At 39.8% G+C, this 18,836-nt stretch overlaps 1 protein-coding gene across 3 annotated transcripts in view; it reads right to left on the reverse strand.

Moving 5' to 3' along the window:
• Window positions 1–18,836, reverse strand: part of CFAP47 (cilia and flagella associated protein 47) — a 636,073-nt gene that overhangs the window by 372,144 nt on the left and 245,093 nt on the right. For all 3 annotated transcript variants that reach the window (XM_073358068.1, XM_073358073.1, XM_073358080.1), the window contains 2 exons: window positions 12,226–12,308; window positions 9,416–9,561 (listed from right to left, as the gene is read on the reverse strand). In XM_073358068.1, coding sequence (XP_073214169.1) covers window positions 9,416–9,561; window positions 12,226–12,308 — 229 coding nt within the window. The remainder of the gene's footprint in view (window positions 1–9,415; window positions 9,562–12,225; window positions 12,309–18,836) is intronic.

Below are 18,836 nucleotides of genomic sequence, written 5' to 3' on the forward strand. Positions count from 1 at the left end.
ACCAATTCATAAGTCTCTAGTGAAAAATGAGTGGGGATGAGAGTGAGCTAGTTACATGTTCTGACTGTCCTTTAATGTTACTGAACCTTTTCCACTTACTGTCTTTTAAATTCAAACTGTCACTAATTGAGGGAGTTAAGTTAACGAACTAATCTGATTTCTAGAGTTATGCCAAAATCACTGATGACAACACTGCACAACCAAGAAAATAAACAGAAGTGTTACCTAGGGGAAAACAAAGGGACAATACAAGTTTTACCAAAATGGAAAGGACAAATCCACTGATGAACAAATGGCATTTCAAACTGTTGAGAAGGCATAATACACAAAGAACAAATATAATAAAAATGCATGTTAAACAACTTGTGTGCAGTATCCTAGTCTACAGAAACTAGATACCAAAAAAAAAAAAAGGTTCAAGGTGGTGTACATTATACCTCCAAGCAACAATAAGTTCCATGTTGCTGAGGGGAATTCACATCAGCAGAGAGCAGGCAATGTTATCCTCAGGGTTTCTGCTTTGGGGGTAGCTTGGTTCCCCCAAAGTTCCATACAGCAGGAATCTATAAACCCATTCCCACTGCTTTAGTGACCTCCCCTTACTCCTACCCCACCCCTTAAGCTAACACCACCCACTTTTTTGGACTGCCCTGACCTTTAGTGGCCCTGCATGCCAGCAAAAGAAATATGTAATCATCTCATATGGCTGCAGCTTTAACCGCTAACAAACTATTTGCCACTACAGGCCTCCACCAAGGTTTATACAAGCAAAATCTGTGTGAACCTTCTTAGGAATGGTATGGTTCAGGCAGCAATGAAAAAAAGACTTATTTAGGTCATTTAGTCCATCCCTCTGCTGCCAGTGCTCCCTGTAGAATGGGCTAAGTGACCTAAAATAAGTCTGTTTTTCATTTTACCTTTACTCACCACTTTGTAAAGATTTTTTCCACACTAGAGCTAAAAACACAGTGTTTATAAGTTTTCTAACTTAGTAAAAAGATAATTATTCAAATTCCATGGCATTTATCTCCCTTTCCTTGGTTTAAGAGCTCAAACACATCTTTCTTGAGGGGACTAAAACCCATGACAAAACTTGTGTACCACCCACAAACTAATTACCACCCTGGGGAACCAATTTAAATGGAAATTATTCCCTTTTGAGACAATGTTATGGCTCCATAAGGCCCCTGTAAAAGCTCTTGGCATATACAACTACGTTTATAAAAGTACCAGTTGCTAACACTCCATTCTACTAGCATTATTTTTTCTCTGTCATTAATTATACCAACATACTTATGTGTAAAAAGAAGCGCTCTCAATTCAAAACTTGGTTTGACAAGATCTGAATGTGTTGATTTCCAAGGGCCGTAAGGCCAATTTTCTTTTTGCTCAGACTCTTCCTAACATTGCAGAATGGGAAGGAGGAATTGTGTTTATGGTGTTTCGGGAGGTTTAGTGAATATTCTTAATGTTTGAGTGCTTAATTTTGCAGCCTTAATATTTTTTAAAAGTGTGGAACAATATTGACAGCTGGAAATCAAGAATACTGATGTCTTTTCCTGATTCTGGACAGGAATGTGATCTAGCGATCACAGTCAGCCTTGCCCTGCATATAGATTTGGCATATTTAATCCTCTCATCAAATCTCAAGTCCTTGCTCTGAAGCACAGAGATGCTAAAGTTCTTTAAAAAAATGGTTGGGAAAAAATAATTCTCAAAAAACTGTTTCTCTCTAGCTCCATACTCAGAAATGGTTGCATGTATTTTGCTCAAACTTTACCAGAAAATAGCACAAGATAGAGAAAGCATGAAAACTTAAACCCAAATGGTTAAAATGTGGCAGTTATAAAGCAACTGGGAACATGGGTTTATAATGGTACATTTGGTAGCACAACCCGCTGTGTCTTTAAGTGCTACAGCTTCTCAAAGAAAAATAGTAGATGGAATGTGACTGATGGAGGAAACAATGGATATCACTGAGTTCCTATTCATTTCCTGTGGCAGCTAGAAGGAAATGAGTGGCAGTTGGGACTGAGATTCATATATACTTGGCCCTGAGACGCAAGATGTAGGCAGGTTATACACACAACCCCAATGAACATTACTATTCCTAAATTCTGAGCCTGCATACCTGAAGTGAGCACATCACCTACAGTGGGGACCCCTGAAAGAACTCTAAAGGGAGTACAGTTAAAGAAAATTTTCTGTGTTTCATCAAGACAATCTAATTCCATTCACAACCTTTTGGAAATACCATTTGATGATTTCCAAGAAAATTTAAAGCTCCACATAAAAGAAGTCTTTAAATTGCACAGGAAGGGGAAAAGATAGTGAACCTTCTCCCTCCACAAGATATTTAGGTGGAGAAGGCCTGGACTTTCTAAATCACTACACTTTTAAAACTATAATTTTATAATGCTTATTAGTCACTTAAATAAAGAGTTGGCATGTGAACCAACCCCCAGAAATGAAGATCTAGTACTAAAGGCCGCCTCATTAATTCACTGTGTCAGGCAATACATATTTTTTCCAAAACGCCTCATGTGAAAAAAAATCTACATTAATATCTGAAGGACATGTCAGAGCCTCAATTTTTCTTCTAAATAGCAAGAGGATTATTAAAAATTAATCACTTAAGTTTTTAAAAAGTGTTGTTATAAGTAAGTTAAACTTCCATTGTCATTTCACAAGACCACTACAGTGCCAATAGAGAGGTAAACAAGGAGGTAGTTTCACAGTTTAAAAAGCAGCATGCCTGGCAGTGGTTGTGCTAGCATATGAGAGGAAAGAATGATTCTGAAACAAGACAGACACTTGCTACTGGGTCTTGTTCAACATGAAAGCATCAAAGATGTGATGACAGACAGCAACTGCAGGCAGAATTTGGTGAGAATGGGGTCCTCACACCATTCTGCAATCTAACTGATGTTAACTGACTGTCATTCTTGCTCTAGAGCAGGGACTGGCAACCTTTGGCACATCCCTCAGCCCGCGCCGCTTCCTGCAGCCCCCATTGGCATGGAGCGGCAAACTGCAGCCAGTGGGAGCTGTGATCGGTCGAACCTGTGGATGAGGAAGGTAAACAAACCAGCCCAGCCCACCCGGGGGCTTACCCTGGCAGGCCGCATGCCAAAGGTTGCCGATCCCTGCTCTAGAGAATAGTCACCACTGTAATAGCTGATGCCTGTTATGGAGATGAGTATAAGGTAAGTAATAGAATGGCCGTGAATGAGGTGACTGAGTAAGACTAGGTGCAGCAGAGTTCATATTGTATACCTAGATATACATCACCTAAATGAAGAGACTTGAGCTTTACATGACTTCTCTTTAAATTTTCTGTGGCCTGCATTGTGCAGGAGGTCAGACTAGATGATCATAATGGTCCCTTCTGACCTAAATATCTATGAAATTATGGTTTATTAATGATGAAATGACAATTATAATATTGCAAGCCTGTGTCAATAAGCACCCCTGTGTTCACACCCTGCAAGCTGCTGTAATAATCTTTGTACAAAATATGCCTTTTAAAGTATCATTTGAAAACTAATAATTCATTGATCATTAATATTCTAGTGTCATGTATGTACGTGGTGTGTATTAAGAGTTATGAATATATGCTGGAATTATGATCGTCTATGTAAACCAGGTATGTTGGGGGAGTTGTTAAACAAGTCTACCTTAGACAAAGGAAAGTGTATTTGATTCTCTGACCAGCCCAATATTCAGGCAAAGACAATAAAGGTGCATCTTTACATATAAGTAGAAACAGGACTAACAATACAGCAGGGGGATGCAATGGCAAACACAAGTGGGGGAAGAAAGAGCATGCAGCTTCCTTCACCAACGGACTCCATGTTGAGTCTCCTCGCAGCTTGAATAAACTTTGCTTTGAGGCGTAAAGCACTTTATTGGTCTATAAAGACAGAGGATCTGAACCTGGAGTGATAAGCAATTGAATCAACTGATTGTATACAATATTACTGTATTATAAGAGTGTACACAGTGAGGCCTTTTCTGAAAGCTAGTGACACACTGGATACTAATAGCATTGTGAAATGTATGTATTAACAATAAGTGAGGAATTATGGATACTCATTGATATTAGGTAGATATTAGAGGGAGATGGAGACAATTTTAGCAGCTGCATTTTGGATGGATTGAAGGAAAATAAAGAGGTGGGTACCCGGAAGGGCAGAGAAAAGGAAAAGTAATAAAACTGAGAAATGACCACGTAGTGGACAAGACCGTTAGCTATTAGAACAGAAATGTTTGGATTTTACAGATGTAGAGAAAAAAAAGTGACAAGGGTTGTAAACAGTCTGGGTATGTGGGGAGAAGGGACAGACACTGAAAACAATCTCCACGGTACAGCTCGAGCAATGGGGAAGACTGTGGTGTTATTTACAGCAATGGAGTAGGGGGAAGTGGAGAAGATATGGGATGAAAAGTACCTTGGTTTCAGCAATGTTGAGTTTGAGCTAGTCATAGTTCAAAAGCATGTGCTGGAGAAACTATTAGGTATGCATGACTGGACTGAGTGAGCCAGGTCAAATGTGGAGAGATTTGTGAGTGTCATGAGCACAGAGCTGGATGCTGAATCTATGTGAGCAACTGAAGTCATCCAGGGACATAGGGTGTGAAGGGAGAAGAGGGGAGAAACAAAGACGGGGTGCGGATGGACACTGACAGACAGGGAGTGAAATTCGGCAAAGAAGATGCTGAAAAAGTGGTTGGAAGGTAGGAGAAAAAACAGAGGACAAGACCACAAATCCCAAGGGAGGACATGGTATCAAGGCGAAGGAAGTGACCAATGACATAAAAAGCTGCAGGGAGATCAAGGAAGATGGAACACAGAGGAAAAGCCATGAAAGTTGTCTGTTAAGAATTGGTTGGGTATTTTGGTTAAAGCAGATTCAGTAAAGTGCTGAAGGCAAAAACCAGATTAGGCAAATCAAGAGAAAGTAACAGCAAAGGAAGTAAAAGCAGCTTTTATAAACCACCCATTCAATGATCTTAGATACGTATGTTAGAAGGATGACTGAGCAAAAGTTGGACAGAAACATAAGGTCAAGAATCTGTTATCTGATGATGGGGGTTGTGACGCTTGTAGAACAGGTGCTAGCTCATGCCAAAGGCCCAGGGCCTCACTGAACACCGACAGATGCATAGCTGGAAACCAGTCTGGCTTCCCTATGGGTTAGCATAGTTAAAATAGATATTAGTGCCATAAGAGTATGTTTAGTATTTAGACTTAAAGGAATGCTTGTAGGATGCTGCATGTATTAATCTACTTCTAATACCTCCATGTCATGGTATAAACTTATACTGAGTGTTGCACTGTAAACCTTTGTAATTGTAAAAAGAAAAGGAGTACTTGTGGCATCTTAGAGACTAACAAATTTATCTGAGCATAAGGTTTTGTGAGCTACAGCTCACTTCATCGGATGCTGTAGCTCACGAAAGCTTATGCTCAAATAAATGTGTTAGTCTCTAAGGTGCCACAAGTCCTCCTTTTCTTTTTGCAGATACAGACTAACATGGCTGCTACTCTGAAACCTTTGTAATTGTGTAACTCACCAAACAGGAAAAGAAGCAATAATTAAGGTAAAGTGCTCATCCTTCAATACAAGACAGCCCATTGAAGGCAACTGAGGCGTTGTGTAGCACCAAAGTACAGAGACCTTGTTGACTGCATTCCTTGCTGCCTCCAGGAAGGAGAGGCCTACTTATGAACTCATCCCATCATCTTTTATTCTGGGGTGAAGGGGGATAAAAATCCCTGACAAGGAGGAACTTGGTCTCTTTATGCTGTCTGGACTCTGAGGGGCAAAGATTCCTAAACATAAGCAAGAGATCCTCATTCTGCTTGTCATGGGTCAGCCCTAAAGGACATATAGAGCTGCTTATTATAGAAGTGTACATTACCTTTTTAAATCTAAGACTGCCATTCATTTTTGTGTGTATGTTTCCGGTTTTAACCTTGTAAATGTCTCTCTCATTTCATTTCTTAGTTAATAAATGTTTAGTTACTTTATTTCAGGACTGGCTATTAGGTCTTGTCTTTGGTTTGAGATCTGAGTACAACTGACGAGGGGTAAGTGATAGATCCTTTGAGACTGAGAAGAACCTGAACATTGTTGTGATTTTTGATGTAAAGTGACCATCTATCTCATAGTTCAGCCTGCCTGGGTGGCAAGATACACTGGAATGCCCAAAGGGACTATCTGTGACTCCACGGTAAAACTGTTGTAGTGCTTTAGGAGTTCACACCTGTTACTGGGTTAGTGAAATATAATTACAGAACATACAACCAGTTTAGAGTTCCTGCCCCGCTTTTCGACAATCTGCAGTCTGCCCTGAAGTTGGCACTCTGGGTCGTGAGCCACTCCAGACAGCGTGACGGGGTAACAGTACATGTTCAACATAGAATTTCAGGACAGTTAAGCTTCCATCTACTACCCCACCAATGTCTCACATGCTTAATGTAAAGGAATGCCCCCCATAGGGGAGGAGACTAGTTTAGTTTCCATGGTCATTCAAAATTTGACTGATCTGATAAGGCTGCCAAGCAGTGTCAGCTGTGGTACTGATTGTTAATGGTTTAAATAATAAGAAGGGCTATCAATTAATTGCAGTTAACTCACGCAATTAACGCAAAAAAATTAATCACGATTTAAAAAATTAATAGTGATTAATCACAGTTTTAATCGCACTGTTAAGCAATAGAATAGCAATTGAAATTTATTAACTATTTTTGGATTTTTTCTATATTTTCAAATATATTGATATAAACTACAACACAGAATACAAAGTGTACAGTGCTCACTTTATATTATTATTTTATTACAAATATTTGCACTGTAAAAATAAGAGTATTTTTCAATTCACCTCATACAAGTACTGTAGTGCAATCTCTTTATCATGAAAGTGCAACTTACAAATGTAGATTTTTTTTGTTACATAACTGCATTCAAAAACAAAACAATGTAAAACTTTAGAGCCTACAAGTCCACTCAGTCCTACTTCTTATTCAGCCAATCGCTAAGACAAACAAGTTTGTTTATATTTATGGGAGATAATGCTGCCGGCTTCTTATTTACAATGTCAACTGAAAGTGAGAACAGGTGTTCGCATGGCACTTACGTGCCAAACATCCGTATGCCCTTTCATGCTTTTGGCTACCATTCCAGAGAACATGCTTCCATGCTGATGAAGCTCGTTAAAAAAATAACGTGTCAATTAAATTTTTACTGAACTCCTTGCGGGAGAACAGTATGTCTCCTTCTCTGTTTTACCTGCATTCTGCCATGTATTTCATATTATAGCAGTCTCAAATGATGACTCAGCACATGTTGTTCATTTTAAGAACACTCTCACTGCAGATTTGACAGAACACAAAGAAGGTACCAATGTGAGATTTCTATAGCACTCAATCCAAGGTTTAAGAATCTGAAATGACTTCCAAAATCTGAGAGGGCCAAGGTGTGGAGCATCCTTTCAGAAGTTTTAAAAAAGCAACACTCCGATGCAGGAACTACAGAATCTGAACCATCAAAAAATAAAATCAGCCTTCTGTATGGTGACCATATTTCCCCACGCTGAATACAGGACACATGATAAAATTACTCGTATTCAAGCGAGTTCAATGGCAATCAGTCAGAACTATGCAGTACAAGTTGACTGAGTTGACTGAGCCCCTGTTGAAAAGAAATACTGCATAGTTGGTTTCTTTTTATTTTTCTTCTTATCTTTTAGGCTTTAGGGTTCACCTAGAGAGAGATCTCACACACACACACACACACACACTCCCGTACACCTCTCTCACACAGAGGGGGTGGCCAACTGACTCAACTGGCGCACACTGTTCCTGGCTGGGCCCCGATGACAGACCCACCTCTCCTGCAACCTGGCACTGCGTCTTCCTGAGGCAACATGTGGCAGGGCCACACAGGGTATGGGGCACAGGCACGAACGGGTTAAGCCCTAAGGATGACATTGTGCACCAGGAACCAGGAAACCTGACTGCAGGGGCTTCAGCTGCCTCAGACCCTGGCCAGAGAGGTGGTTCAGCAGGGGAGGGTGCCTAGGAACAGAGCAGCCCGCGCTCCTGGGGGTAGGACCCAGGACAGTGAGGGAGGGAGGCAAAGAGGGTGCTAAGCCCCTGTCCTGGGGACTGCTGTGCAGTCTGCAGGTTTGGAGCAGGAACATGATGGAAATTGTCCCTCCCCCCACCACCCTGCTCTGAGTTTAGCTGAGGGGCGGACAGGCTCCCTCGTGCCAGCACGATGTGGGGCTTTGGCACATGCAGGGCTCGGCTCCTGGCCAGTGCCCTGGGCCAGAGGGTCTTGGGCTTTCCCGGGGAACCAGCCCAGCCACAGGCAGTGGGGGAAGGAAGGAGCCTGCTGGCCAGGCTGTTCTCTGCACAGCACCCTGCCAGTGGGGAGGATATGGAAGGGCAGCGGGGCTGGAGGGGGTGAAGGAGCAAAGCAGGGAGAGGAGAGCGAGAGAAGGAGCACGTAAAGGGCCAGTGGGTGGGCAGCACAGGCGACGCGTAACTGGCCGCCGCCTGGCACCTTCCCGCACTCACCAGCCACCGCAGCTCACAGCATGCAGCCAGTGCCGTCTGGAAACGGAACGGGGGGCCGGGGCCCTGCTGGCCAAGAGCCAGCATGCAGCGAGGGCTGCAATGACGGAGCAGCAGGGGGAACGGCTGTGCTGCAGCTTTGGCCCGCCACCAGCCTTGAACACCCATCCCCATCATCGGTCACTGGACCCCCTACTCACCATTGGTGGGTGGGCGGCTGGCGAGCAGGGTTCTGACCACCAGTACTGATGGGGGGGGGTGTAGACAGATAATATGGGACAATTTGCCTGTTTTTCAAGAAAAAGTCAGGACACCTGCATGAGGGCTTAAAAAAGGGACGTCTGGTCACCCTACTTATCATAAGCCAAACAGACATCAGCTGGTAATAAATTTTGTGTTGCTACTCATCTAACAAACTTAAACCAATGATCTACAGGTGACATGAGGCATATCCTGTCAATGTCCAACTCCCATAGCTACCCACTCCACTCAGAAATAAAATGTTAATATATTGAAAAAAATGCTACCATTAATGTCAAAATAAATAGCTAAATATTCAAATCTCAATGCCTAAACTGCAGCAGCAAAGTATTATGTACACAAGCAAACTCATATTCATGAATATAACTTGTAATTATTACCCACAACAGCATATGTACAACTCCCAATTTTGTACATGTAGTTACCCATTTTGCACAAACAAACTGAGGCATGCACTTGGCAGGCACAGCTTAGCGGCAAAGTTTTACAAATGTTGTCATACCTGTTGTATATATCATTAACAACAGGAACATGCTCCAGACACTGACCGCGCACACTTCCTGTTCTTACCAGGTCACTGACCAGAATGATGGTGCAGTAGCGCTTTCCCAGATTAAAAGGAAGGAAGTAAAGATCCAGGTTTGCAGAATTTCTCTCTTCCAAGTACAGTGTGCACACTGGACTGAAGAACTCTCGTAGGTGATTGAATCGATTAACTGCCAAAATATGATTTAAGGGTTGTTTATACCTAGTAACAAAGCTGGTAAAGGCTAAGGTAGCTGTTCCAATATAAAAACCTAGCAAGCTACAATAGCATGCCCTAGGAACTAGTATTTAAGGCGCTCTCAAATCACAAAAACAGTAAAACTGCATGCTATACAAAAGGCATAAACAAATTATGCTAATTCATTCCTTTCATACTTGCCAAGCCTATGCATACAAATGCATACACAGCTTTTAGCTGCACAGCTCAGAAAGAGCAAGACTATGTTGGATAAACTACCAGTCTATAGTCACAAAAAATAAAATCTTCAGAGAAGTACAGTAGATATGTAAATTACTCCTGCTAGAGGCAAGAGTACTGCTTTATACTTTTTTAAACTAATAAGATTGCTCCCTCACCGAGATTAGCTGCATGAGAATATTAAACTGGGAAATCCTCAAGCACGCACAAAAATAAAAATTTGCATGTTTGCTTTTGATGGACAGCATTTTAAGTACGTTGAAGACTATGATGACAACATATTACACATTACATTGTGTATTGTAATTTTTGCATTTTCAAAAATAACACAAATGATTAGATGGTCTTTCAATACTTGACACAAATGAAGTTTTTTACCCAGCTAGCAGTGATTTCATTAATCAGGTCTATAACACTCAATTAATGCTCCATTCTGAGTGTTTTCCTTATTCCTGTTTCATAATGGCAATATTTATCGTATATTCAGTGCTCTTCAGGTGGTTCAAGTGTTTTAAAAGACTACCTGAAAAGAATGTTGAACAATTCAGGCAAGGATGTCAACAAGACTGCTTTGGATACCTGTCATATTTCAGACTCGGTGGCATCTCAGCCTCAACAACTACAAAAGACTGAACTTAATCATCTCCTCCATGAGACACTCCCTTATATGTTGGATGTGAGGGGTGAATCGGACCCAGCCAAGTACCCTTAAAGTCTCTTTAGCCCAGAAAATTTAAACATTTAACATGCTGATCTGATGCACACATTCTGGACATAAAGAATGCTGTAAAGTCCAATTTTCATTCAAGCTTAGCCACCTCAACCCTCCAGGGCAATGAACTGATTAGAGGCCAGATGTGAAAATGGAGCTAAAACAAATGGCTCAGAGATAGCATTGATACACGTGGTGACAGCTCATTTAGAAACAAATCAGTATTGAAAGCTGACCTCTAGAAAAAAGTGGCTGATACAAGAAACCAAAATCAAAACAGAAACCACACATGCATCACTTTTTTCCCATAATAACAATGCAAATAAAACAATCTCACTATTCTAAAGTTAGGCCCAATAACCCATGTAGTGCTGCAAATGAAGACCTGTCACTTCCAAAGTCCTTTTTTGCACTTATACCAAACACTCCAATAGTTGAGTGGGCACTTTACAGTCCTAATAGCTACCGCTTTTTAGATGACTCTGAGATAGCAGTGCATCTTGAAAGGCGAATGCTCAGTGATGTGCTGGAGGGAGCTCTCAAGGATTATACTGAGAGGAAGGTTAGGCTGATTTCCCAGATTCTGATAGCGCCCTCTTTCTGTCAGGATACTGCAAAATTATCCTTGATATAAATTACTTAATCTTGGGGGCTCATATAATATTTCTGAAGAGCAATTACACACATGCACGCACAAAACATATTTTGCATCAATTAGCAGGTATTTTCAGAAAATTCTGCAGAGGATACACCTAGCTACTCAATACAAGGTCTTTACCCTTTAACCCATGGGTTTTCAATCTGGAGGTTGCAATCAGGCATAAGGAGATTGCAACTCCCTCTTCCTTACCATATTCCTAAATGGATAGGGAGTCTGAGATGAGAGAGACAATATCAAATCGTAAGGGGCAGAAAAATGTTAAGAACCATTGCTGTAATCCCTTCCTTCCAATTATACGAACTGACCACAGTGCTATATTATCAATATACTCAGTATAGCTTTCAAAGACCAAATATAAACATTTCCATATAATACAGAGAACATTACTATACAGAAGCCATATCCCAAAATGTAGTGTAACATACAGTGGCTATAAAGACAACCTAGGTATTTCAGAATTATTCTGGTACTAGTAGTACTGATATAGCAAGTCTCAGTTTTCCATAGGGCCATGTGTAAATGCAATACTATTTTGCTCAAGTATGCAGCAAACTTCAAGGAACTGCCCTGCAGATTTTGTGCAACTGAACTTTCTTGAAGGTATCTACCTATGCCAGCGCCATAACTCCCAATGAATAAATCTTGACATAACTCTTGACTGAAAACTATTAGGGAATGAAAGTGAAAAATCTATGGACAATCATTCTTAAATAATTCTTTCACATCCAACACTGATAAACTGGAGGGGTCTCAGAGGAGCCCCTGGTTAGAAGAGCCAGTCTTTGAGCCCTGTAAAGGAGAATCCCAGCTTTCTTTCTTTTTTTAATAAATTCTTTAGTCGTAAAATGTATTAATAAACCTGCACTATCTAAATGTAAAACATCTGCAGACAATAAATCTGTAATATGAATATCTATTATTGTATATATTTTAACATTTAAAGATTCTGTTAAATCACATTTGTTCCCCATGTACTCCAAAAGTCATTAGTTAAAACAAACTGTTGCAGAAAAATGAAAGGCGTCCATTTTAGAAGTACTTACAGCCATTTGAGTTGTTCTCTTTGTGATACAGTACATCTTCACTTACCACATCAGTTGTACTATTCAGTACATTACTTTCAGAACTAGTGAAAGAGAGAAAAAGCAATATGCTAACTGAGCTGTAATTTATAATATTAAATAAAATGGTCTCTTCACATTCCAGACATATAGGAATGCAAATGACTGCCAAAATCCGACAAATATGGTTTTAAAAAAAAGTTATTTGGCATAATCTACCCGTAGAAGATACTGAATTTTATTTTGTTCTAAATTTATTGTTACTTCTACCTCCAAAAACAGTTACATTCCTTCTTCAATTCATCTGCATGTTCTTTTTCAAACTAAACAGATAAGCAAACTCCACATATAAAAGAAGCAGGTTACAAGTGATTGGCAAATCAGCCCTGAGAGTGTATGCCCAGTAACAATTTTGAGATCATATGAATAAATGTAGTCCCAGTTCTCTTTTCCCCCCAATCTTCATATTAGTACAAACCTATACGAATTCATTTAATTATAAATTCACCATGGACTTTCTTCCGGGGGGATTAAACAACATTTAATCCAAAAGTACCTTAATGTAACATTAAGACTGATATTTTGAAACTACAAAAGACCAGGACATTCAGGGTTACAGTTTCCACTTTCACAATAATTTTATATTTTGTGCATATACATTATGGCATGATAGTATGCGTAATGAAAATAATTTATTAGGCAAACATTTCACAAATATTGGGTTAACTATAGTATATAAAGGGATCAGACACATATGGGAGAGATATTTCAGGCACTAGCCTCAGACTCAGGAGAGGTGGGTTCAGTTTCCTGTTCTGACAGATTTCAGAGTAGCAGCTGTGTTAGTCTGTATTCGCAAAAAGAAAAGGAATACTTGTGGCACCTTAGAGACTAACACATTTATTTGAGCATAAGCTTTCGTGAGCTACAGCTCACTTCATCAGCATCCGATGAAGTGAGCTGTAGCTCACGAAAGCTTATGCTCAAATAAATTGGTTAGTCTCTAAGGTGCCACAAGTATTCCTTTCCTTTTTTGTTCTGACAGACTTACTGCTGTGTGACCTTTGGTAAGCTAGTTACCTTCCCTACCTCACAGCAGTAATCAGAGGATAAATACATTAAATGAAAGTGAAGCTCTCAAATACTACAGGTATGGAAACCATATAACTACCAAAGACAGAACATTCCCTGAAAAGTTTACTTCCATGCATCTAGGGTGACCAGACAGCAAGTGTGAATAATCTGGACAGAGGGTGGGGGATTATAAGCGCCTATATAAGACAAAGCCCCAAATATCTGGACTGTCCCTATGAAATCGGGACATCTGGTCACCGTGCATGCATCTGCAAGCATACCAACAGAAGCATGACTTGTAACAATGCAGACTGCACAATTTGAGATTATGATCTGGATCTTTCTTTAATCAAATGGACTTTTCAGTTTGTTTACCAACCAATATAAGTGCTTCACTAGTCAAATGAAGGTGTATTGACATGAACCATGTTTTGGGGAATTTTATGTTTGAGGGAGAAGGAAGAAAATTGAAAAATCTTTTAAGGCATTTTTGAGATTCTTCATCAAATTGTTTTTATTTTCACTAGAGAACTTAAAAATGTTATTAATGTTGAGCATTGCTGAAACCCCTACCCAATCATAATAAATCCTGCTTTTTTGTGTTTTTACTTGAGCACTTGGGTTGAAGACGGTAAAGGTAATAAACTACACCAAATTATACAGTAGATATATAAGATTTTTTATGTTTATGATCATTGGTAAGGATTTGGTTTCGATAGTTGTCAGGATGCTTATAACCTGGGATTGGTACTATTTAGAGTGTTAAATCGAAGTGAATAGAAATGAGTGAATTTGAGGCCAAATCCTGCCATTCTTGGGCACCCAAATCTCCCCTGAGTAAGGACTGAAGGATTTGACCTGAAATCCACTTTTTTTCAAATTTACTTTAACATACAGTACTAAGCAATACCAATCCCGGGTTTTGGGTGACCTGACTTCAGTCAATGGGAGACATGTCTGAATAACGACTCCCGGAATGACCCTATGGGATAAATAATTTCCAATAGCAGGGCTTGTGGTAATTCACAACTGAAGGATAAAATTAACTCTTCTTTATAACGTCCAAAACTGTAAGAGATGTTGGGATTATATGACTGGAGAGTCTCCTTTAGTTCAACATGTGGAACTAAAGTTTTAAATTTCAAAGGTTCCTGGTATCAGAGACAGCACTCATAGAATATCATAGAATATCAGGGTTGGAAGGGACCTCAGGAGGTCATCTAGTCCAACCCCCTGCTCAAAGCAGGACCAATCCCCAATTAAATCATCCCAGCCAGGGCTTTGTCAAGCCTGACCTTAAAAACTTCAAAGGAAAGAGATTCCACCACCTCCCTAGGTAACGCATTCCAGTGTTTCATCACCCTCCTAGTGAAAATGTTTTTCCTAATATCCAACCTAAACCTCCCCCGCTGCAACTTGAGACCATTACTCCTTGTCCTGAACTCTTCTACCACTGAGAATAGTCTAGAACCATCCTCTCTGGAACCACCTCTCAGGTAGCTGAAAGCAGCTATCAAATCCCCCCTCATTCTTCTCTTCTGCAGACTAAACAATCCCAGTTCCCTCAGCCTCTCCTCCTAAGTCATGTGTTCCAGACCCCTAATCATTTTTGTTGCCCTTCGCTGGACTCTCTCCAATTTATCCACATCCTTCTTGTAGTGTGGGGCCCAAAACTGGACACAGTACTCCAGATGAGGCCTCACCAATGTCGAATAGAGGGGGACGATCACGTCCCTCAATCTGCTCGCTATGCCCCTACTTATACATCCCAAAATGCCATTGGCCTTCTTGGCAACAAGGGCACACTGCTGACTCATATCCAGCTTCTCGTCCACTGTCACCCGTAGGTCCTTTTCCGCAGAAATGCTGCCTAGCCATTTGGTCCCTAGTCTGTAGCTGTGCATTGGGTTCTTCCGTCCTAAGTGCAGGACCCTGCACTTATCCTTATTGAACCTCATCAGATTTCTTTTGGCCCAATCCTCCAATTTGTCCTTGCAGTTGAAGAAATTTCAAATACAATTAATGCGTCATTTGGATTTTTACTTATTTAGGCCCAGATTCTGCACGGTATCTTCTACCGTAGAATGTACCACCTGTGCAAAGTTCCATTGATTTCAGTGGGAGTCTGCATATGTGCAGGAGTCTATGCTAGTGGATACCAATGATTGGGGCCTTAGTTACTTCTCACATTTTAAACTTCAATACACCTGAAATTTTATCTTGTCTCATTTATTCTTGTTAGGCTCCCTCCTCTCCACAGTGTCTATTGTTTTTAATGCTTGTTATTTAATTATGGAATTAGACATCACAAGTTGAACTGCACGCATTTTGTCATTTTCTCATGGATTTTTCTAATCCATGTTGAACAATAAATATATCACAATTCATAGGAAGTATGGAGGTAAAATATGTTTCTTGCCAATTTTGTTGTTTCAGGAAGAAAAAGAGGTTACTTACGAGTAACTGTAGTTTTTTTAGTAGATTGTAGATACAGATTCACACCCTTGGGTGTGCCCTGTGCCCTGTGCACCAGACAGGGCCCTCTGTATTGCAGTGCCACCACTCACTATGCAAGCTCCTTCAAAGGAATGAGCGTTTAGACCCTAGTTTTTATAAGATGTCATACCCCAGAGTCCCTTCAGTGCCTTTCAACCAGCAAAACAATACACATTATTCATCTAAATGAAAACCAACCCAAAACCTGTTTATTGGCAACTTTATGTTCCAGGGAAAAGATGTGACCTTTTTCTAAACCCAATACATCATGGATTCAGTCTTGGCCTCATTGATGTCAATGGCATTTTTGTCACTGAATTCAATGGAGCCAGGATTTCACACCCTGGTTTTCACCCTTTGTCTCTAACTTGCTTTGGAATGTACAGATGACAAGTGCTACATAGTATTATTAATAACCTTTTCTTCTACATCCTAGAGAACTAGGAAATTTTACCAATGGGAAACATTATTCTACCACAACAAAATCCGTTCTTCATCTTTTCCGTGTGCAACATTTATAAAATTGTATTACTAATGTTAAGCCAAATTAAACATTAGAGGCCATTACAGTGGATGCACAAGTAGCTAAGGAGCACATATTCAGCAGTTTGTCCTCTTATTTGCTGCACTGGTTGTTATGGAAAGATCAGCATCCAATAATAATGCTTTATGTTTTAAACTTCATAGTCAGTCAGTCAACAGGGTGTGACCCAGGCAGAATTTGACCATGATATTTAAGTGTCAATTGTATAACGCCATTATTGAATAAGGAGTTTTTGGTGGCTGCATCACACATTATGAAAATTGCAATCTGCATGATGTGTAATGTGCTATTCAATCATTTGAATAATTGCTATTTAATCTGACATACTAGTACCTTAGAAATTATCTCAGAATCTTTCACTTGAACATAAACTAGTCAAAAACCATGTTTCCTGTCAATATTAATTAATGTGAACAATAAAAGACTTGCGCTGCTCTACCCACAAATTAGATAAATTCATCAATACAGAATAAATGGCATCTTCTAATCTGAAGTATTTGAAGCACATTCATGCATACTTCAAGATTTTTTTTTTTACATCGAACATGCATGCATTGTAATACATTTTCAATATGCTTAGATATGCTCACTGTGTCTGGGCTTAAAATCTGTCCCTCAAATTGGTGATGCATAAAATAGAACATACAATGGACTGGCTTTGCACACTTTTTCTCATTCATTATCGATGAACCGTCATCACTCATAAGTGGCAGATAAAATGTTTTCATCAATTATTTGCGTCAAACAATGAATGCAAAGATAACTTACTGCATATCCTTTCTTTCTCTCTTTCTCTAGTTACACAATTCTCAGTTTCCAAATTTGAATTTAAAAGATATTATATGCTTATATACCCCTTATATGCACCTGTATTATAAAGTAATGTTGTAGGGTATTACATTTAGTTATATACATTATATATTACATAGGAAATACAGAAATTACTGTTGTAAAATGGATCTAACTTTATACAATTCCACTAACCAAGCCACAAGAGAAATGGGAAGGCTGCAATGCATGTATTGCTTAACAATATTAAGACTGACATTTTGAAACTACAAAAGACAGGACATTCCTTGGTCTGGGTTGTAATTTAGCCAGCTAACTCCTTACCTAGCTTTTCCTTCAGCTAGCCCCTTATTTTCTCAATTAATCCTCAAGCTAGGAGGATACAGCAAACAGTTTTCTCCTGGTAGTGTCTGTCTTATTATGAGGGAGGAAGCAGCATTTATGCTGGTCCCTTTCTCTCAGTTAATCCCAAATTGGTTTGGAAAGAGGGGAGTAATACCCTGCCCTTTCTTTAATGCTCCTGGCCCCAACCCTTAAAGATACAGGATCTTCTCCTAAGCATGTATGTGTGTGTATATACATAACCTTAAAGGGCTAAGCCATGATAGGATGGGCTGAACACTAGGCATCACAACCCTTAAGAGGGCAGACCATCCCATCACACTGGCCCCACGAGTTCTTGCCACTGAAGGAGCTCTTCCAACTACAACATCTGAATTCTCAGGTCTCTTTTACACTAAACCATTATTCAGTGGTTCAGGATTAGATTGTCTGAATATATCTCCTCTCCATTTATTCTCTGCCATCCTGTCCCACTCTGGCTGTTATCTGCCATAACTACTCTGGTACTCCTTATTACAATTACAGTGTTTTCTTTGTGGGACACATTTCCCTTACAATCTTAGGGTCACAAAATGAGTCAGCACTCTTGTGCTAGTTTTTGTTCCCAGTTCTGATTTCTGTCCATTTTTTTCCCCGCATGAAAACTGTCCATGCAGATAGAGACAATGGTTTCCATGGAAAACTAATAATAATTTGTTTTTTGCACCAGAATATTTTCGCCTTTAATATACATTGGATAGGGATTCCCTTAGCACTCTAGGTTCTGCCTACTTAGTTTCTTCTTCTGACAACTACCATCTAGAATATTCCCATTAGGAATCAACTTTACGATGCATGATTGTGAGTATGAGCCATAAGCCCCAACACACACACACACACACACAAACACACGCGTTTTCAAATTTAAAAGGATTACTTTAGGTCCCTTACAAGGGTAGTTGGAAAATATGACTAGAATGGATCTTATATATGTTTTTGATTTCTGTACCTGACCTACTACAAAAGTGTACACAAATGTACTATACCAATTAACTGAAAAAAGCTGACCTGTGCACTTGTAGTCTGCAATTAAATGGGCAAAAAGATACATTTCTCAATGTTCACACTTTACTAGACAAGCATCTGCAATTCCATATAACCACTAATGTTATACCCGGTTCTATAGTGCTCTCAACATAGGTGTTCTTAACAGTGCAAATTCTATCTATAATAGAGGCACAGGTGACTATAAGGAAGTATTCTGCATGTTACTCAGCCAAAACATCTGTTAGGAGAATGCTTTTTAATTGGATGGTTGCAACTTTAATAATGTTTAATGGGGGCAGCGGTGTTAATCCACCCTGACCTC

This window comes from Lepidochelys kempii, chromosome 1, assembly GCF_965140265.1.
Source record: "Lepidochelys kempii isolate rLepKem1 chromosome 1, rLepKem1.hap2, whole genome shotgun sequence".
Taxonomy (NCBI): domain Eukaryota; kingdom Metazoa; phylum Chordata; order Testudines; family Cheloniidae; genus Lepidochelys; species Lepidochelys kempii.